The 23,253-nt window shown below is 40.1% G+C and overlaps 1 protein-coding gene across 2 annotated transcripts in view; it reads left to right on the top strand.

Annotated features, from left to right (window-relative positions):
- Positions 1–23,253, top strand: part of itgbl1 (integrin, beta-like 1) — a 60,842-nt gene that overhangs the window by 29,285 nt on the left and 8,304 nt on the right. The window contains exons 8-9 of one of the 2 annotated variants that reach the window (XR_012597104.1): positions 8,886–9,002; positions 19,259–19,428. Coding sequence is in view for 1 of the 2 variants with exons in the window: in XM_074658646.1 (XP_074514747.1) it covers positions 8,886–9,002; positions 19,282–19,428 (264 nt within the window). In the remaining variant the exon portion in view is untranslated. The remainder of the gene's footprint in view (positions 1–8,885; positions 9,003–19,258; positions 19,429–23,253) is intronic. The other variant, XM_074658646.1, reaches the window with a different exon arrangement.

Below are 23,253 nucleotides of genomic sequence, written 5' to 3'. Positions count from 1 at the left end.
CTTTGGTTTTGACGGCCTCAAACCAATTCCACAACAACAGAGTTGAGCATGCATGGTGGCCCCCTCACATAATGAAACAGCAAAGATTAACTTGCGCTGGGAGAGTTAATTAGCTTTAATTCCTGCAGCAGTACCTTTAAATTATCTCCAATTGCTTGCTGCAACAAAATGGAACTTTAAATTACCCTGTGCAATAGAACAATTAATGAGATCCATAAATTCTTCCTTTTAAAAATTGCATTTTCTTTTAGCCATCCCAATTTATTCAGTGGCAGTTTAAAGTGTACATTAACGACACACTGCACAGTGTTGGATACATATTTTCTTATGCATACACCTAAAGGAATAGATTCTGATTCTGATTTTTAATGTTGTCAAATGTGTACAACTGGGAAGCACAGTTTGATAGAATCAGAATTTCTAATGCCTGCTGAGGTCAACAATTTATATCTTTGAAAAGTATATATTAAAAGTATTGCACTGTAAATCGTATATATCCCACAAAATCAATTCATATATCCACCTAATTGTGAACCAGGAAGTATAAAGGCAACAAAGGTTGCGTAGGGAGGAGGTCAGAATGCATGGGTTGGTCAAAAAACACTGGACTTTTGCCCAGGAGACAGCTGTTTTTATCCTGCAAGAAAGCAGAAGTAAATGTTGACTTATTTTTAATGTAACTTCCATAGTTAAATTACACCACTTCTGTTGTTATTTTAACCCAAACCAGAAATCTTTTCCTAAACCTAAGTAGTTTTGTTGCCTAAACCTAACCAAGTATTTCAAGCATAGTTATTTTAACCCAAATGTTACTGTACATTCATAGAAAAACACAAGAAAAATGAGGAATAACTTTTCGTTGTATGAGGATATGATGCTATATTGAAAGCACTGTCTGTATATTGCTATGTAAAGTCGCACTGTCTTCTGGTCCTGTTCCTCCTCTGTTATTAGTAATAACTATCTGAATGTACTATTTACTGTCTCTGTTCAGATAGACAGAGGAGGGAAACTGTCGAGGCTGTGATAAGGAGGAAGGGTGACTGTGCGTGCATGCATACCTTAGTGTTAAGGGTGGCATGTGTGTGTGCATGCGCTTTCTTTTTCATAGGACGCCCTTTTGCTTTAGTGTTTGGAGGATCACAATGGTTTGAAAGAAACAATTGTAACAGAGTTTATTGCGAGGCTTCGGTAGATGGTAAAGGATGTGCAGGGAAAGAAAAGGGAAAGAGAGTGAAGGTCTGTGCAACACAATGAAGTGAGACAGGAAGCAGGGTGGGAGGGTAAGAGAGAGAGAGATAGAGAGAGAGAGAGAGAGAGAGAGAGAGAGAGAAAGTGAAGGAGACAGACGTAGAAAATCACTTAGGCATGGATGAATGCGGCTGGTAGAGATGGCAGCTTGAGCGGAAAAGCCTTGAAATTTGAAACAGCAGCTTCAGACCTTTTCTTCCTGAGAGGTGGAGGCAAGGCGCTTGTGGATAGCACATTCTTTCTGCTGCGGTATTTCCTGAAGGAAACACCTGCTTTCAACATCTTTCTGCTGATTCTAGGGATTCCTTTTTCTGCTCTCTGAAGTGTGGTCTGTAGTAGACATTAATTATGTGTGTCAAATTGCATATATTTAATCCAATCCAAATGTATCTACTCAGCACATTTAAAAACAACGGCAGTTGACCAAAGTGCTGTACAACAAAAAACATAAAACACAATAAATAAAGAGCACTTTAAAAGACAAAAGGGTAATAAAATAATAAAAGCAATAAGGCAACTCTCATACTGAATCAAAAGCCAAGGAATAAAGATGTGTTTTAAGACAAGATTTAAAAGTATAATATGTAATGTCGGTTCCTGTTTGTAAACACACCACATTCAAAGTTGGCATAGAGAGAGCAGCAATGGTAGAGCAAGCTATAGAGTGACTGAAGAGAGAGAGCGGCGTTAGTGAGAACAAAGCAGCAAATCTGAAATATAAAACGTTATTTTCTGATTGTTTGCCTGCGGTTAAGTTCTAAAATACATAACTAACTCCGCACAACTCCAAAATAACCCTGCTGGAAAGTCCTGAGTTGCTGGAATTTGAATGAATGCAGGCTTGCTGTCTGCTGGTTGTGGCTCAGCGCTAATCTCGTTAAACTACAGATACACACCGATAATAGCTGCACTCACAGCACAGAGAGGAGCAGGGGGCTAACGCAACCTGTTCTCATCTCTGAAATATGGTTGCTTTGTATCTAACAGAGTAAAGGGGGACTTGTGCCTCGGTATCAGAAGCCGAAGGGCATGACAAAGCGGCGGCATTTGACCACCTGAACGAGCTGCACACCCTGTGTGCTTCTAAACTTTCCAAATGTTTTCAGACTGAATTGATCAAAGAGAGTGAAATAAGTCATTCCGCTGGAGTTGTGACACTCAAAACAATTTGTCCACCAGTTACAGCTGTAACAGTAGCGACGGAGTAGGCTACGGTGGAGGCTATGATGCACTGGCTAGTGTTTTTGTAGGTAGAGGAAAACAGTTTAAAAAACAACTTTATCAAAAATAAATGTCATAAATTTATCATTGTTATTGTGGAAGATTTTTACCATGAACAATTTCAAGATCGCTTTATCGCCCAGTCCTAAAATATAGGTTTGGGCAATCATTTCAAGAGGGATATGATCAAATCCTTGAGATTTGATTGGATCCCTCACCAGTATTGTTAGATTAGAGTGAGTAAAGGGAGAAATTAATAAATTGGACAGCAACCACACTCTTCAAACACGCACCAACTACTATGATATTGCTCTGCTAGCTCATACGACCCTCGAGTTAACGGGTAAGCACAGTTTCATACTATGGGGTGGAAGTAATCACATTTGATTGGACAGATGCCCCCAAATCCGGGATGAATCATGAAAAAACATTGTAATGATTTACAGGCCTAGAAAAGATTTATGGGACAAAGGGATAATGATGTCAAAACATTCCAAAATGTTTTGTTTGACATATATTTGTTTAAGAGATAACAAATATCAACAAAGACCTTCAGCACTATCTGTGTGTTAATGGTGGAAAATCAGACCCTCTTTCTCTGTAGCAAAGGGTGGTGTGAGTACTGCTCGCCAATGCATCTAAATGGACTAATTACTGCAGCCTACTTATATTATGCACTGTTTTAAACAACTACCACACACTTAATACATCCTGATACTGGCAATACACACATTTTGATAGGCGCTTTACTTTGGGTTCTTATTTAATGCTTTCATTCACACCACAGGATGAGACAGAGCACGGAGGGGGCCGTCATTTGACTGGATTTATTATATTTGGTGGGATGCTGGACTCATTGCAGCTGTCACAGAACTGAAAATGAAATCAAGTCAAAAGAGGTGACAAGCTTTGGAGATAATGAGGCTGCCAGAGCAGTTTTAAAACTGTCAGTCCACAGTGTTATGTGATTTGCAAAATCCTGTTGAGTAGTTATTTCCACTGAATATCAGTGAATACGTTTAGGTTTTACACTGCAGCCTGATGTTTTTTGTTTTTGTCCAGCCACAAAAATGGCAGAAGCGCAAATATAGGTTCATTTTTTTGTGCTTTTGCCCATGTGTTCACAGCTCTATGGCGAGAGGAGTGTCACAGCTGGTTGTGTTTATGCAGATCAGCCAGTGCTGCACAATTTTGGTACTCATATTTTGGCATGAAAATGGCCGTGCATTTCCACTGGGTTCAGACCACTTTACTGAAAATGGGGAAAAATGTGACACTCAGTCTAGTTTGAAGAATCACACACACAGAAACATCTCCAACATCACATGAATCTTTAACTTTTGTTGAATTTTGCAGCTTTCCCTTTGATTTGAAATTGTTTAAGCTCACATTTAAATGCATATCACAACACTTCATTGTGTCCTCTGTAACACGTTACATTACTGGTTGATCCGCTAGCACTGCAGAATGTATGAGTCCCTGCAGCTATGTTCTTATCTGCACTCTTTAATTTGAAGAAGTCCTGCCAAATTGTACTTGATTCAAACAGTGGGGAATTAAAACCTCGGACATGGCACCTAGTTGCAAAATGTTAAGTACACAACCTTCTGCATTTTGGAGTGTAGACTCCCAAGCTATCCTACAGAGACTTCAGGTTTATGCATCGCAGATCATGAGGAGTATAGATGGGTTTCTGTGCAACGTCGTCACAGAGATGCGCGCGCAACAGGGGGCAGAAAGCACGGCATGTCTAGCAGAGCCAAGCTGCAAAGCAAGGAGATGACAAGGAGTTGTTGTGCAGTAAAATTGCACAAAATGGATTGAAAATGTTTCATATTTTGAAGGGATGACATGCTTTTGCTAAAGACATAAGGAGATTATGGATCCAAGCCTGGTGGGCAAAAGCATTCTAGTCACACAGCGCTAGCAAAGCAGCAGGTGCCTTATCGAGCTGTCATGCTCCACAGATCGATAAAAATGAACTGATCAACAACAGGTTGATCGACCCACACTCTAAGGAAATATTTATTTATATTATATTTAGTGACTATGACTGAAAACAAATGTGGTGCAAGACTTTGTAACGGCTTTAAATTGCTAACGTTAGAAAAACATTCATTTCAATTTGAATCGGACATATCCGCAATATTGTATTGACCTTTGGCGTTACGTTTCGGACTGAGGGCTAACCGCTAATGTTACCTAGCAACCAGCAACACGCTGTTTAATAGAGAGCCGGTAGGAGTCTAATGTTGATGTTCATCTGTCCGACATACAAAGAGCTGCTGTGTGACCAGTTGTACTAATAACATGACCAAAATCCACATGTCCAGTTTTATATTGACGGTATACCTGTTGAGGAATCGCTAAGGAAGCGTTATCAGTCGCTATAGGCCCCACAGATGTGGGTCAGTAGTGGCCTACTACACTCACTGGTGGGTTTTATCATCTATTCACATGGTAGATCACCAAAAGAAGGTATAAAAATACAGGACAGCGACCTCTAGCAACCGTAGTAATTATGACAGGAGCAGAAGCGGAAGTTAGGCGCTGTAGTATAGACGGTGTGAAACTCCATAAGGGGTTGGAATCGATGGAATTGATGGATGGGACACAAAACAGAACTTTCACCCAGAAGACTGGAGTTCCTGTATGAAACCAACAATGTGTAGTTGTCTTTGTGTTCATAGTTATTTTTATATAAAACATGATGTTTTCAAGTGTTTCTTGTTGCCTAAACCTAAAGAAGTTGTAGTTTTGTTGCCTAAACCTAGAAGCTTTCAAAGCGTGACGTTTCATTCAGTTTTAAAACATGTTGCTTTTAAGATTCACTTTCACTCTTACAACGTAGTAGGTGTAGTAGGCCCCTAAAGATCCACATCTATGGTGCTTATAGCGACTGATAATGCCTATTTAATGGCTTGATAACCAGAAAAAATGTCTGGTGATGGTCATCAAGAGGGGCTCCCTAACGGAGTATCAATCGAACAGACCCTGGCACCCCAAGTCAAATCCCACTGATATAATGTTACCCATTTCATAACAAGTGATAATAATAAACAAATCTCAGACTAACACGTCATATCATAATGGTATCTGGTGGTCGGACTCTACAGGGGTCTAGTATAGTCAACAAGAATGTACAAATAATGTGAAATCTACATTTATTACAACGGCTGCCAAAGCGGTTTTGCCACCTGAATGCACACAAACCCAGTAATGTTTGTATACAAAAAAAACATCTATAGGAGACGTCCTTAAGGAGTGCTGTACATTCATGTTTTTGGGAGGGGGCTTAGTTGCATTGGGACTCTGTCTCTTGGAAAACAGCAGTTTTCTCTTGGGAGAAGCTTGCTTGGACTCTCCTCCTATCCCATTAAGAAACTGTGAGCTGCTTTTAAAAGGAATGAGGGGAACTGACTTGATTGACCAGCCTACCCTACCACTGGCTGATTAAGTATTCATCTATTTAACAACGTATTAATCCTGCTCTAGCCCCTTTCCAGTGTGTGCTGCAGTGCACACGACTGAGCCGCAGCTGCAGCTCACTAAAATGGCAAAAATGAGTTTGCCACACCCTCGCCTCACCTGTGTTTGCACATACATTTGTGCCCTGTTTTATGAAAACAGAGCCAAGCTGGCGCCTACTGATGTGACTTTGTTCATTAAGGTGTTGCTCACCCCAGACAGGATGACAAATTAAACATCAACACACACCAACACACACTGGCGTAGACGGTTTGACGAGCACGGAGATAATCGATAAGGCAGGGGGTGTTATGACATCAGCGGTTGCTAGGGTAACTAAGTCCCCAGAGCAGATGGTGGTATGTTATATGTGAAGCTAGGGAAGAGAGGTTGCTAGTGCGTGTGGTCATAAAAAGTGACAGTGATGTGACATGGACAACACATTAGACGACACTGTCAGTCGAGTATCTTGCAGATTCACGTTCGGCACTATTTATTACCCCTAATTTCCACTCAGTGAGTCATCACAAGATAAAGGCAGGCACATACACATTATGGATATGTTTTAGGTGTTATTTAGTGGCACTAAACACAAAATGTACCCAGCAGGGAAACAAACAGGGAAACACTCAGAGTGAATAATGAGTGTGCAAAAAGGACATACCCAGCGCAATAAAAACAGGAGAAAAGAGAAAGAGAGGCGCTCGGTGTGCTGTGTTTTAACCATATGTCTTCACTGAGCTGGGAAATTCCCTTTGTGCAAGTATTTTTCATGGTGGGCAGCTTACCTATTTGTAGCCCTTCTGGGTGTATTTTGTCCACAGCTTTTGTGGGTTAGAACATTTTAAAGATATCCAACTGTGTGTGTGTGTGTGTGTGTGTGTGTGTGTGTGTGTGTGTGTGTGTTATTCATTTGTCAGAAGACCGATGCACATTTTAGAGTAATGCCTTCTATTAAGCAGTGTTTTTCTTAAGCTCTATTTAAGATAGTAATAAAAAATGTGCTCTGCATTCTTAGGTTGAAGTTGATTACATTTCACCGCTCAGAAACATTGTTGCTAATGTATTATTATAGTAACATTGTTAACCCCTTAAAACCGGACGCTATTCTGTCTTTCAGAGGTTGTTGCGGGCTTCTATTTTCAAGCTAGAGTGAACTGGTATACTGGTATTATATGAAACTAGAAAACCTAAGGAATCCATTGGTCCAACCATGTCATACTAGCTTATCTGGAAGTTCTCTAAATAATGCTACGAAGTTACGCTAAATTTTGGCGAGGTAAAACTGGCATGGCGATTTTCAAAGGGGTCCCTTGACCTCTGACCTAAAGGTATGTGGATGAAAATGGGTTCTACGGGTACCCACGAGTCTCCCCTTTACAGAAATGCCCACTTTATGATAATCACATGCAGTTTGGGACAAAACACATTCAGTTATTTGAATGCAGTATAAATATTATTATTTTCACCTATTCTAAAATGGTTTATTTGAATGTTTCTGCATACTGGGGTCCTTAAACAGTCTTGGAATTACATAAATTGGGTATCACTGTAAAGCTGAGACTCCTGTGGATCCAATGAGCCCAACCGTATTCATGTGTGATGATCCTGATAGTAGCCATTTCATTGAATTGAGACCATTTTTTTAAATGTGACCTCACAAAATGACATGTTGTGGCCTCTAGGATAATCAGAGAATCATGAAATGTTATCATTCAGAGGATGGATGGTTTTCTTAGGTACATTGACAATAAGGGGGTTTCTGAGCAGTTTCATGAACAGAAATGCTCCACTTACAATCGCCAAAAATGCAATTCTTGCTGAAATCTCCAAAAGTCAAAAGTGATTTGATACCAAATCATAGCATGTCTTTTTCTATGGTGTTCCTCAAGGTCTTGGTGTCTTAATGTGGTATTTTAGAGGGATTATTGATCATTTTTATCAATTCTCGATTGTTAAAAAAATGGTTAAATTTAGCATAAAATCTAGGTAACAAATGGGATCAACACAAAAATTGCAGCAACAATTTATGAGACATAAAAAAACATGGGAATGACCATCATATACTGCTATCATAAAGTTCTAAACTATTATACACTTCTACAATTTATTTTAGTTGATTAATTAATTCATCAATTCAATTTGTATTTCTTATTAATGACTAGAACAACTTGACACACAGTGCTGGGCCACATCTCAAATCAATCTTCAGGTTCCCAGTTTTTATGCGATGTACAGTACACCACTTTTATGTGGCATATACTGCTGACTTTTTATCTACCCCTGAACATCCCGTACCCCAACCCTACCCCTTGTAGCAAAAAGTTCAAAAATCTAACATACAAGGTGTGAGCATTGACAACAAAAAAATGATTTGCACTTTAGAAGACATTTCACCCTTTAATGTAAGTCTCCAAATATCTGTGTGTGGCCTACACTACCCCCCATAATTATCTTAACCCTGAGCAGCCTGCTGCTGTAAAATGATCAATGAGTAGGTATGCTGCACACCTCCAATGATAATTCAGAATAGATGGTGTTTTTTCTAATGAGCTCCACCATTAGCAAAGTATGTTCGCTCAGTAAGTTCCCCCGTAGCTGTCTTCACTGGCAGCTCGCTGATTGAAGTGGGATAGCAACATCTCGAGGTGTGTCTAGTATGCAGCTCATGTGAATGTTTATTAGAGTGAGTGATTTATGAGATTTCCCTGTGTGGCTTGAGGCAATGTTGTCAGGCAGACTAAGTCAAGTTTAAAGTCAGTCATCTACAGTAGGTATGCAAATGACTCCACCTGAATTACAGGTTGGATAAAAAAGTAAGAACTCAGGATGATATGACACACGTCAGGGAAAAGAAAGATAACTCTACTGAACAGCTATTGAAAACACAACTCCTGATATGAAACACTGCTCAGATGTGAGAAGATGTCTCTCTGTTTTTGTAGGTCAGTGCCAGTGTGGACAGTGTACTTGCTACCCACCTGGGGACAGCCGTGTTCATGGCAAAAACTGTGAGTGTGACGACCGTCAGTGCGAGGACATCAGTGGAGAGGTCTGTGGAGGTGAGAGCGCACACACACACACACACACACACACACACACACAAACACACATTCATCTAATCTTTGTGTCCATTAAGGGCTGCTCAAGTTGTGTGAGCAACAGAGGGAATTGACAGAATGAACAGATGGTAAGTCTAAGTTTCAACATTGCTGTTCAAACTAGAGTAGAGAAATTGGTATTTTCAGGCATCCAGTGTTTTTCTGTTCATTTTCAGCATAAACAATGGACCTCATGCAAAAACCACTTTATGAACATATGTCGCATTCACTAATTTTACTTAGAGTTTTCTTGTGGGTACGATTTAAATTCACGAGTGGATAAAACATTCTGTGTGAGTCATGTACAGATATTTCTTTACAGGTGGAGCTTAAAGCAGCAGTGGGTAGATTGGAGCAAATATGATTTAAAAAAAGTTATATATTTTTCACTATATCCTGACAGCAGTGCATGAGACAGGTATTCTGAAAAAAAATCATGTGCCTCCAGTGCTCCTAATGGAAAACAACCAGTCAGAGCCGAGCCGGAGTCTTTGACATCCGTGAGCTGGCTGTCAATCACTCGCAAACTCCGATCAAATGGTCAAACTTGGCAGTGCTGATCAAATATGAATCAATTTTCTGTTACTGTAATGCTTATTTCTCCCCTCAAATGTAAAATGAGAAATCTCAAAATGATCGAATCTCACGAACGTGCACCTACTCAAGAACATGTGACATTCCTCAGGCAGAAACAGGCAAATTTAAGACAAGTTTACCAGCGACAAAAGCAGCAAAACGGCCCAGCGTGGCCAGCTACATTGTCGCCGTTGAAGTGTTGCTCAAGCGTTCATTGACATAGGCTAGTTATGCCGTTAAACACCACCGGGAACTGGCTAACGGCATTTTTTAGACGGAACGTAACAGGGTGAAACAAAAACATATGATTGGTTGATGTTTCACCGCGTCATTGGAGCGCTGAAAAAAGTTGAAACCAGCTCAACTTTGACTTGTAGTGTGTCACGCAGCAACAAGTTTTGTTGACTTGTAGCCTGTTGCTTTGTCGCTCGTAGTGTGAACTCAGTATAAGAGAGTTTGACAAATCCAACGTGGAACGCTCGTACAACCAAGCCTCACGGAAGTGACTACGAGAGGTTTAGCTGAAGGATGAAATTTTTGCTCCAAGGTACTACAAGTCTATGTACATAAAAAAATCAACTACGATTCCTAAGGAGCCTTTCAGTAAGAAATTTAATCCCTGGAGGTAAAGTTCTGTTACCCGCAGTGGTGTAAATATCGACGTTGTAACCGGTGCAGCACACCGGGGCCCAGCAGCTGACAGTGGCCCAAAAATCACCTTCCTATACCGGGTCCTCACCTAATCCGTTATATGCACTTCTGTTGCATCATGTAAACAAACCACGTAGGCTACCTATCAGCTCTGCGCTCGAGATCAGTATGTAAACCTAACCACTTATCTTCCTTCGTTTGTTCTTTGTAAACAGGAAACACATTCAATATTGTGATGTTTACTGGAAATGACAATAAGTGACTAAAGTTCAGCTCAAAACAGCATGCCACGTCATGCATGCGTTGCTCACGGCCAGGAAATTCCAATAAAAAAGGACATGGTTCTTAAGCAGTGTTGTTAACGACTTTGCGGAGTACAAGACCTGTAGGATAAACTTATAATTGGTGAATACTAATATTTATTTATTTATTATGGAGTGGAATCTATAACACTGTAATTGTTACGTCTCATATGTTGGCTGTAGGCTGTTGAATTAGCGTTGATAAACTTTGCACTTCGGCTGCTGTCCGTGGTGCTGATCGAAGGCTGGTTTGCAGAATAGGAGTTGCATGGTGAGCCTCTCCATGGTGGCATAGCAATTGTCTGCTTTGCAATTGTCTGGAGTGTGCATACATGCGCGTGTACACACGAGCATGCTCTTGTGTTTGGGGCGAAGGCCCAAGAAAAAAATTTGCACCAGGGCCAATCACTATTTTGTTACGCTACTGGTTACCCGCTAGTGCTAACAGAAGCTAAATGTTACACTTTGTAGAAACTTGAGCAGTTTAAAATGTTTGGATTCAGAGTCTATTTTGAATGAATTCAGTCACTATGCTGTGCTATTTTCCCCCTGCCTCTGGTCGCACTCCCTCTCCTTAGTGATAGCTGCTGAGACTCATGGGTACCACAGTACTTGGAGCCATTCTTTAAGAAGAAAAACACGAGATAGACATCTACTGATGTAGACATGATTATGCACTTACACTCCTCTCCTAATTATTGCAGAGAAAACTACACACATTTTGTACAGCATACACATACACTCACCCACTTTGAAATTATGCCAGGAGCAGACGCTGAATTTGAAGATCAATACAGTGTGATCCTATCTGCTCTCTTTGATATCCACAGGCACAACCCTCTAAACCCTTGAGCTGAGTTTGAGAGAAATTGCTCCAAGCCTTTGAAGCTTCTGTTTGAGGTCTTGGGGAAGTTTGGGCTCTTAATATGAGCCATTTAGGCACAACCGCTGTAATGGATGGATCGCGCAAAAACATTAGAGGCTCAATTGAAATTGATATTTCCCTTTTGCCGCTGCTGCTGCTGCTGCTGTCAGACAGAGACGAAGAGAATACAGAGAAAGTCAGATGAAGGTGCAATTAAGAATTGTGGTGCTCCGAAAGAAATATTGGAGAAAGATTCTTCTACAGCAAAACCAACAGTCTGAAGGGAAAACTGACAAAATGTGTTATTCATTCAGCCAAAAACATAATCCTACTCTATTTGATTGCCTTTTTTTGTTTTGTTTTACTATTGTTTATGTCATCCACTGTTTAATTTGAGCATGGTAGACACACAATTCTGTATCTTTTTGATACATACATACTTCTGAAGTCTGCTTTTTTGTCTTCGCCACACTTAAAGTGCTGTAAAAGCGTGACACATGCACGGCTTTTCAAAGAGTAAACAACACAAGCGTACAGACAGATTCTTCCAAACCCCTCCCACAACAATGAGGAGCATTTCCCCTTCAGGTGTATATCCAGCAGAGGAGTCACTTTGTCAAACTCTGTTCAGGGTTTCAATCTGTTGTGTGCTTCACTCTAAGACATTCGTTGCTCAAACTATTTGTGTTCTTTCTTAAACTGACACGCAATATGTCTATTCCTTTCACCCAGCTAACACACAGATGTATACGTGTGTAAGTGCCTCTCTCTGTGTGGAGTTTTTTTTTTTTAATTGTTGCTCGTGCCATTTTGTGTCGGTGGTGCATTGCAGCATCTGAGGGTAAATTTCTCCTTTTAAAGGGGGATGCAGTATTTATGTGAATGGATTACTAGGACTCATTGTGTGCTGGGCTGTCCACAAACAATTCTTCTTGAGGCGTCAGGGGAGAGCCTGTCTGAGCACCAAACACCGACGCAGTTACAGTGCGCACATACACACACATACACGCTGTCAGGCTGACAATTAAGTCTGTGTAGTCAGAGGCCCTGTGGACGTTATTGGGTGTTTTGCTTAGAGGCCCTCTAAAGCAGGTACCTTAGAGTGGAAAGTGGGTTCAAACAAAAAGTAGATTTATGGTGAGGGGGCTGTAAAAACAAAACTTCCCAATCCAGTGTAGGCTACAGTGTTGTCAGTGCCCCTGGATGTTTGGGCCTCACTGCAGACTACAGAGAGGAGAGAAATGAGAAATGACACAGGCCCTTTGCATATAATTCAGTCTTTCAGTGTTAAGGGGGAAATATCATGAAAAACTCACTTGTTCAGTGCTTATGTACATACATTTGGGTATGTGGAGAGCCTACTAACCAACAAACTGTGAAATAAGACAACCCAGTCAGTTTTTTGTGGGCTGCCTAGATCAGAAAACGTGATTAGATTTGGCTCCCCTTCCTACGTCACATGCACATTCATTCATTCACTCATTAGAATATACCGCCAATGGCTTGAGAATTACCTTTGCAGATGATGCACCTTATTTTTCTCACAAGCCAATCAGAGCAGACTAGGCTTTTTTCTGGAGGGGGTCTAAAAGCTGTGGACATACCAAGCCGACATCACAGAACTAGCGGTGACAAAGGCCACCAGCTGTGACGCCTCAAGTCACCTTTGTTTTGGCCAAAAAGATTCGTCGACGTTCGGCGCCTGCGTGACATGAAATAACTCTCCCTACCAGCAGGTTGCGGTAGTCTGTGTTTGTCATTCAAAAAGAGAAACCGGAAGACCGAGGACTGCGGATAAACTGGCCGTTGTTATAATACGTACGTGAAACACAGCGGCGTCTGCCCACCACTTTCACATCACTCTCACTCACCACTTAGCTCCATTCCAGATGGCCATGTCGTTGTGAAAATATCCATGTATTGGAATGATCAGATGAAATGAAGATGAAAAATGAGAAGAGCCTTCTGTGTTTTTCCTCTTGACTTCACTTGTTGGCTTGCTTTCCTCACGTCCGTTTCTCTTCTCGTGCACTGATTTGTTCTAAGCTGAACAGCCAATCAGAGGGATTCTTCTCACCGACGGGCGCAGCCGGCAATTCAACATGCTGCATCGGCTGAAAAACCTACAGCACGAGCAGACTAGAGCCAATGGTGTGGGACACACCGAAAAAACTAGGCCGACGGACGCTCACTGACGGCCCCCCACACTGTGCGACAGCCGACCCTTGGCTTGGTGTGTCATATGAGAAAAATAATGTGTTTTTGAACATGTTCTAGTACAAACCCAAAACACAAATATGAACCTGGAAATGAGCACGATATGTCCCCTGTAACAAGCTTGTCAGCCAGCTCAGTCCACACTTGGCTCTCAAGGGTTTTCTCCAAACACAAAGAACAAGAGGAGCGAGCAGCCAAAATATCCACTTTAGACACTGCAGTTACTGTAAGTGCTCATTCTTCAGGCCCATCTGGTCACCTTTTGTGCACATGTGACATTTGATAGATGGATAGATGGTAGAGACGCTGACGTCTTCTGATTAGTGAGCATTCACGCCATTGGACAACTGTATAGACAGCTATATGACTGCAGAGCTGTCATACCGCTTAAAAATACTGCCACAACTGATTTGGGTTCACATGAGGTTTCAATATCAGTTTGGGTTTTCAGGCACTTCAAGTGTCAAGTCTGATAAGCAGTATCAGAGCTTTCGAAATATCCCAATTTCACAGACATAATTAGGACTCGGATGTTGACATGGATTGTATTTAAAAGTCTGAAACCAGTTATTATGTCAACCCCCATGGGACATGAGCGTGGCATTAGACATGCTGCCTGATGGGTGTCAAGGCTCTGCTCTGCTTGAACTAAACTTGTGCTTTTCCTGCTATTACATGTAAAAATGTGCTTGTGAAAAGTCCATACTGACCAAGACTGACCACTATGCCTATAGCTGGCACAGTTGGATACCTGGCTTATGTTAGCCTGAAGATCCATCTGTGACCGAATTCAGGAGCTGGTCCTCAGAGGATCCAGGGTCAAGGGTGACCCTGCTCTTCCTCCCAAAATGAGACGTCCAGTCTCCCAGAGCACAAAAATAATGTTATGTTTGAAGTGCTCCTCATTGCAACACAGTCCCACGGCCGTTAGTGAAATAGTCACAAAATTGAATCTATTTGATTCGTGTACATAGACACAAATTTCCCTTTTTTTCGTGTCGTTCAGCACGACTTTCAACAACGTACTTTTAGTGTATTTTCCAACGAATGTCCAGCAACAAATGACGCACGTGTCAATTTCCGCTCCACTCTTTTCAAAATAAAACTACTTAGTTAGGTTTAGGAAAAGATCAACTTGGTTAGGTTTAGGCAACAAACTACTTTGATAGGTTTAAGGAAAGATCACGGTTTGGGTTAAAATAACACCAGAAGTGGCATAACTTAAGTACGGAATTTACATGACAAATAAATCAACTTTGACTTCTGGTTTCACATGGGACACGAGCGCCAGTCTCCTGGGCGAAAGTCCTGTGTTTTTTGACCCACCCATCCACCCCAACCTTTTCCCTATGTGGCGTTCCCTGCTCTCTATACTCTCCGTTTCATAATTGGGTAGATTACACACAAATTGATTCTGTGCTAACCATGACGACATTTTTTTTAAATTTGTGTCTATGTACACAAATCAATACAATAATCTTTTAATGCTTTTATATGTATTTCACAAACTGCTTTGCAACTGGACTGCTCATTAACTGTTTACATCATCCATTTTCTAGGTTTAGTACCAGAAACAACAAGACAAATTTCATGATCCCCAAATCTATAGTATGATACGTATTGGCACAGACAGACAACTTCCATTTCCCTGTAACACCCTGAGATTATCAACACATCTAGACGGCAAACAAGAGGAAACAGTGGAGTTTATGCATGGCTTCCATTGTTGACATTGATTAACTGCCATGTCTTTTGCACTGATCAATGAGCAGGCAATGTCTAGTAACTACAATGTGGTCACGTTATATTTCCAAACATTATAAGCTGAGGAGGGTTGCCTGAATGCTTCATCAAGTAATTGACAGTGAACAATAGATTGTGGCATGCAGGGGTGGAGACAGACGTTGTAAACAATCAGGGCTCAACCCAAACTATAGGGGGTCCGGGGAAGATTTTTTTCCCATTTACAGAAGCTACTTGCACCATTTTTCAAGCCATTTGAAAAAAAATCCATACATCATTTGGGAAAAACATGCTAATTGCCAAGGAAAAAAGTCATCCTGTAGAGTTTACATCCTATTTTGTATGTTCTCCAACTGTCTTCATCATTCTGAAACCATAACACAACAAATGTTGGATGACTCCTGCCACCTAAAAGGAGGAAATATGTCTGATGTTACTATGTTTAAGTTACATAACATACACAGCTAGGGTAGGAATTCAGCATTAACAGCATTACTAATCTTGAAACCTATTTTCAACCTATTTAGAGTTCACAGAATGAAAGATTAGCTGATAAATTTGCTACAATTGAATCCATGCCATAATAATCTGGGCTGCTCTTGCAAATCAAGGATCCCCAACAATGTAAATGTACTGAATTACTGAATTATACAAGATTTATTTAGGGAATAGCATAATAGTAGTAGTAGTAGTAGTAGTAGTAATAGTATAGAACAACCCCCCATGACAATGTTAGGGCAAACAAAGACGACAATATTTCCCCAGTAATGGGACTTTTGCTCTATTCATTTGCCGATCCAGTCAGAGAGACTGAGGGGAAATGACACAAAGTTGAAGGTATTTTAAAAATCTAAAAGATTCTGGGCTTTTGTGAAAATATTTGGGGCTGGAGCCTTTAAAATGGGAGATGCCTTGTCAGTTTGTTATAAGGTATTTGGTCTTGAAATGTGAAATTATGAGAAGAAAGGTCCTGAACTGGGACAAACACAAAGATCTGCTTTTTATCAAGTACTACTTTTTGTCCACAATTTGAGTGCTTAATGTTTTATTTTGTTAAAAGAAGTTAAACAAATCTGCATAATGAACATTTCAACTTCTTTTTAAGTGTTTAATGTAGGTTTTTTTTTTTTAATAAAGTTTTTTCTTTATTCTAATGCATCTATCTGACTTTACGTATCAAGATACAGACACAAATTCTTGAAACAAGTTGATCTCTATCGGAAACTGGGTAACATGTATGTATTTTTTTTTTTAAAATAGGGATAATAGAACTCAGATATAAACAGATATGATTTGATAAGGTAGAAATGTTTGCAGTGCAGCAACAGCGTGTGCATACTGTAGAGGCGAGCTCATATCCTCCTCCCTCTCTTACCAGTTTTTTTTCCTCTTCACATTACCTACTCAGGTCCATCCTTTCTCTGCGACAATGAACTCTTAACCTCTGACAGACACTCTCTGCATACAGTACAGATCTTTGCTGGGTTAAATACCAGATTCACCACCACCTCCCCTTCACAGTCCATCTCTAAACGCTACAGCACAATGCATGCTCTGTGAAAGGCAGGTGCAGACTAATTGAATGAGGGCTAGGTTGCCCTTCCTCCAAAGCAATTAACCGCTCTCCCAGGCTGGCTGATTGAGGCAGCCATGCATGGCCTGCCATAGCTGCCACTCCACTCCAACTGAGACAGAAGCTAGCTAACTTTCATTTCTAACCTCCCAACAACACCACAGCCACACACACACATCGTCGATACACCATCCCCCACCTCTTCCTCTGATTGATTAAAAACATTAAAAAAAAACAACAGCATCAGGAAGCGATGCAAAGGGAGGGAGTGATAGAGATTGAGAGATAGTGAGCAAAGACGGTCAATATTGATGTATTAGTATTATAGCTGTAGAATGATCCATTGCATGGTTGATGTTTAGCTATATTCTGTCCAAGCTGTGTCCCTAGAGATTTGATTTCTCCCTCATCCATTTGCAAATACAAATCAATTATAACCTCAGTATGGGGTTTAAAGCAAGTAGTTTTTAACCTGAGCCACCAGATGGTTTGTTTACACAGAACCATCTGAGAAGTCATCATTGGAAGCTGTTTGGAAAAGGGCAGGCACTTTCAAAAATACTTGGCAGGTGATTGGCTGAACGATCTGTCAATCAAACTCTTGCCAAAGCCAGTCGGGAGAAGAGCGAAAACACCTTTTCCATAAAGAAAAGCCTTCAGTGCCGTTCTTTGCTCTTCTTTCAATGAATAAAATAACAGTGGGCAACTCTGAAAAGTGAAGCCAATGCTGAAGTGCCTTAAACTTGCATTCTTTCTAATAGCCAGCAGGGGGCGACTCCTCTGGTTACAAAAAGAAGTCTGATTGTATAGAAGTCTATGAGAAAATGACCCTACTTCTCACTTGATTCATTACCTCAGTAAACATTGTAAACATGAGTTAATGGTCTCACTCGCTAGTTTCAAGTCTAAAGTCAATACAGCATGATGTTCATTTAGTAAATGATGGTCCCATTTAAAGTAACATATACCATAAAGCAGGGTATGATTTAGGGCGTGGCTACCTTGTGATTGATAGATCGCTACCAAGGTGTTGTTCGTCTTAAAACTTTAACCCTTTCACAGTGTGCTTTCAGTTCATGAGAGTTAATTGGAACCTTTTTGGTCACCTAATGTCTTATTCAGCATTCAGTTGTTCTTAGCTCCACCCTCTCGTGTCACTTCTAGTTCCAAAAACCAAGATGGCGACAGCCGAAAAGCCAACCTCGAGGCTTCAAAGAGGCAAAACCAATGGGTGACGTCATAGTGACTACATCCACTTGTTATATACAGTCTGTGGTTTCCCCCTGCTTCCAGCCTTTATATACAAATGAGCTTAGCATACATATCTAGTATAGCGATATGTGTGATATCGAGCCTCTCGTCTAATTCTTGGCCAGAAAGCAAAAAAAAAGAATTGATAAAAATAAATTGATATCGCTATAAAAATCTTCGCATCAGCGCTTTGATACGCTTTAAATGTGTTAGTTATTGATAAGTGAATAATTTAAGTAAGTTTTACCATTCATATACAAGTCTTGGGCTGAATGTGCGACTTTAAATCTCAGCTGAGAAATCAAACTTTTATTGAACAGCTGTTTAATGCATCGATATAGCCCTACATAAAACAATTTCCAACAGCACAGTATGGATTTACAATGATGGGAAAATGTTGTGCTCATTACCACCTCTTCAACCTGGCATCTGTAACCAGATGTGAACATAAAGGAATCAATCAATGATGCTATACTGCCTGTACGTGATGTGATTTGCATTGAAGTAAGTACATTGCGAGTGATCCAAGGGTCCTGTTGGAGACGTAGGGTATGAGGTGAATGTGTGTGCTTGTTAGAACCACAGTGTCACTGTCAGCTATGAGAGCACCCAAGCACCCAACTGCCTTTTTCAACCAATTAAACATCCCTGGTTTCATGTGTGTGTGTGCATGTTTGTGTGTTTTTGTCTGCCATCACCTTTCTTTGTTTTTCATCTCTCTCTGAAGCGCTGCAGATTTATTAAGGACAGGACAAGACCAGTGATGACAGTTCCTTTCATGTCCTCAGGGAAAATACAATAAGCTTGCTGCGTCTCTCTCGTCTTCCTGTGGCTCTGTCTCCTTGTACTGCCTATTACTGTCAAGGTTCAGTGTCTGCACTGTCAACTTTCTGTGTTTATTGCCATCTTTTTGCTCTCCAGTGGCATTTCTCTTGACTTTTCACTCCATCTCTGAATGCCTTTATCTATTTATTTTTCCCTTCCATTTGTACTATTTTCTGATGGCCATGCTCCTATATTCTGTCTCCTTTAAATGAAGGCCCTTCTGCCCTCCGCCGCCAGGTCACGGTTACTGTTCGTGCGGACGCTGCATCTGCGAGGAGGGCTGGTTCGGAAAGCGGTGCCAGTTCGCGAGGTCTTGTGACATGACCGACGTTCAGAGCAAGGAGGTTTGTGAGACTTCCGACGGAGTCATGTGCAGTGGAAAAGGTGAGTGAGATGTTTTGCAATACTGCTAGGTAGAAGGTTCCATAAAAGTCCCCTTTTGGCAGTGGTGGAAGAAATATTCAGATCCATTACTTTGTACTAAGTAAAAATAACAATACCACATGAAGAAAATGTTCAGTTAGGCCTACACGTAAGAGTCCTGCATTGAAAATGTTAGTGTTATTAGCTAAATGTATTAAACATACTCATAATGCAGACAAATGCCTCCTATTATATTATTACTAGGGCTGTCAAAGTTAACGCTATAATAACGCGTAAACGCAAGTTTGTTTTAACACCACTACTTTCTTAAACGCATTAACGCAACTTGCAATTTTTAGGTTGTAGCAAGCTCAGTTTTAAAGGTAGAGAGAAGAGAATCTATTGGTACCAACCATGTCACACTAGCTTGTCGTGAAGGAGGCTAAATAACGCTCCAAAGTAAACTCCAAGCTAAATTTTGGCGAGGAAAAACTTCCATTTTCAAAGGGGTCCCTTGACCTCTGACCTCAAGATATGTGAATGAAAATGGGTTCTATGGGTACCCACGAGTCCCCCCTTTACAGACATGCCCACTTTATGATAATCACATGCAGTTTGGGGCAAGTCATAGTCAAGTCAGCACACTGACACACTGACAGCTGTTGTTGCCTGTTGAGCTGCAGTTTGCCATGTTATGATTTGAGCATATTTTTTATGCTAAATGCAGTACCTGTGAGGGTTTCTGGACAAAATTTCTCATTGTTTTGTGTTGTTAATTGATTTCCAATAATAAATATATACATACATTTGTATAAAGCAAGCATATTTGCCCACTCCCATGTTGGTAAGAGTACTAAATACTTGACAACTCTCCCTTTAAGGTGCATTTTGAACAGATGTGCGATTAATTTGCGATAATCACGATTAACTGTGGACAACCATGCGCTTAATCATGATTGAATATTTAAATCGATTGACAGCCCTAATAATTACATATAATATGGGATTATGATTACGATGCTTACTATGTAAGTACTGCTGGAGCTAATTTTAGCCATTTCATATACTATTGGGTAGTTTAATCTATAGCGATGCATCGCATTTTATAAGATTGTCATATGGTTGTGTAAAATCTTAATCTACAAAGTAACTAAAGCTGTAAAATAACTGTAGTGGAGTAAAAAGTTCATTATTTAGGGTTGAGACTATTAGTGTAAAGTAGCATGAAATGGAAACATTCAAGTACAAGGTACCTCAAATTTGTACTGAAGTACAGTACATGAGTGAAGTTACTACCACTGCCTTTTGGGTAAAGTGTTTGGCTCCACACTTGCACATATGCAGTATATACACACACGGAATTTACATATTAAAGAAATATGTAAATCCACAATCCAGATGTCATGGGTGAATTATGACACTCAAAACTGAAAGCTCTCTTTCAAAAAATGTTTAACATCTGTTGAGAGCCAATCATCTTCCTCTGAGATCTGAAATGAATGCTCCTCTGTACTCTGTAAGGCTGGAGAAATGTATATCCAGAGGCAAATTCTTGATGACAGTCAAAGGGAAAAGTTAGAAGAAAGAGAACAGCGGTATAGAAAACAACATTAAGGCACTCTATTTATGGAAGCTGGCATTTTCTTTTTTATGATTTATTTCGATGTGCTCTTCAGAGGTTTAATGTCTGTTTTTATGTCATTTCTCTTGTCTGTAGCGTATCACAAGTTGTCTTCTCCCTAAAGATCACAGAAAATGAGCAATTTCTTGAACGTACCCCTTCTCATTACCTCCTCTGGTGTAATTCAGCTCTTTCAGCATCTTAAAGGAATACTTCTCCCACAAAATGACCATTTGTATGTCAAGTACTCACCCCATGTCACCTTGAATTCTTGAAGAAAACTTTGTTTTTGTTGCATGCTTCCACGGTGAACGGAGAATCAAAAAACGAAGAAAAGACTTGATGAATTGATGTAAATGGAGGCAAGGTTTTAACAACAGCAAAACTATATCAAAACATCCGTTTGAAAACTCTCACACAACTCATGCAGTAAAATCCAAGTCTGAGTTATCCATTCATATGCTCACTACTTCCCACTCTGCCGGAAGTGTTTTAAATAGTAAGGTTGTAGTGAAGATGCCTTTTAGGGAAGTACTGAGCATACGACTGGCTAAATGAGACTTGGGACAGTTTGTAAAAGAATGTTTTTATTAGTTTTTGTGTCATTAAACGCGGCTCCCATTTACTTCAATACATCAAGTCTTTTGTCAATTTTTTGATTCTCCGTTTGCCATGGAGGCATGCAAGAAAAACAAAGTTTCCTTCAAGAATTCATGGTAACATGTGATGAGTAATTGATATACAAATGATCATTTTGTGGGTGAAGTATTCCTTTAACAAACTCTGGATTACAATTCTTGTCTCAAATCTTGCTCAACGTGTTTTGAACTACACACCAATATCTGTTCTTTGTCATAAAGTTTGTTCATTATAATGCTTCTTTTCATACTTGACAAACAGGTCTCAGTTAATGTACAGTATTTACATTCTCTGAATCATTTCCCTTCTCCTGCACATACTCCACTTGTTTTCTGTGCTAATGACACAATAGGTTTAAATGTCACTATTTCAAAACTCTTTTGATCCCCACTGCAACTGAAACAGCAGGCCATTCATGTACAAAAAGCATTTGACGAAACAATCTCTACTAAAGGTCCTCTGTCTAGCTCAACAAAAAGCATGATTCAATTATCATAAGCAGTTATACATACTGCATCTTTGTCTTGGCACTAATCTCACAAATTTACGAAACGGCTCAATCAAAAACTCTATATCTGCAGCACAATCTAACTCTAACTGGCTCTGATATGCAGTCACACTTTCTACATTAAAATGTTATACCAAGTAATTAAACTGATAGCAATGATTTTTAACAGATTTTACAAGATTAGTATAAAAATTCCATTCTGAACCCACAAGTGTGTTGCTCTGTCACAGGTTAATACAATGCTCTTTCATAATTCAAGTAATAATCTAGCCCAGATTTATTTAAGCTTCCTTTTTGTTGTAATTAGGGCTGTCAAAGTTAATGCCATATTAGCACATCAACTCAAATTCGTTTTTATAGCCACTAATTTCTCTAACGCATTAACACCACTTCTGACTTTTAGGTTGTAGCGGGTTAAATTTTAAAGCTAGAAGAAATACTGAATGAAACTAGAAAACCTAAGACATCCATTGGTACCAATCATGTCATAATAGCTTGTCGCGAAGGAGACTAAATAACGCTCCAAACTAAGGGGTCCCTTGACCTCTGACCTCAAGATATGTGAATGAATGAATGAGTTTGCCATCAGACAGCCTCCTGTAGGACTGAGCATATAACAGATTAGTTGATTGATAGGGAACTACTTAACAAAAATGTTCTCATAAATGAATTGTTCACATCATGTGTCATGCATAAACGGCCAAACAAATGTGACCATTTTCTGCTTTTCTCTGTTTCATTTCATTGTTAACTGAACATCCTTTGGTTTGGAACTGTTAAAGGAACAGTCTGTAACATTTGAGGGGGATCTATTAGCATAAATGGAATATAATATTAATAAGCCTGTTTTATTTTGTGCATAATCACCTGAAATTAAGAATCATTGTGTTTTTGTAACATTAGAATGAGCTGTTTATATCTACATACAGAGCGGGTCCTCTCCACGGAGCCAGCCGCCATGTTCCAACAGTAGCCCACAGTGGACAAACCAAACACTGGCTCTAGATGGGGACATTCGCGTTTTCACGTCGGCCACCTTAGTTCTCCTACACGCTTGGCACACGGGAGAAGTTTCAGT

Source organism: Sebastes fasciatus, chromosome 14 (assembly GCF_043250625.1).
Source record: "Sebastes fasciatus isolate fSebFas1 chromosome 14, fSebFas1.pri, whole genome shotgun sequence".
NCBI classification, from domain to species: Eukaryota; Metazoa; Chordata; class Actinopteri; order Perciformes; family Sebastidae; genus Sebastes; species Sebastes fasciatus.
This window is presented reverse-complemented; position numbering and strand designations above follow the sequence as displayed.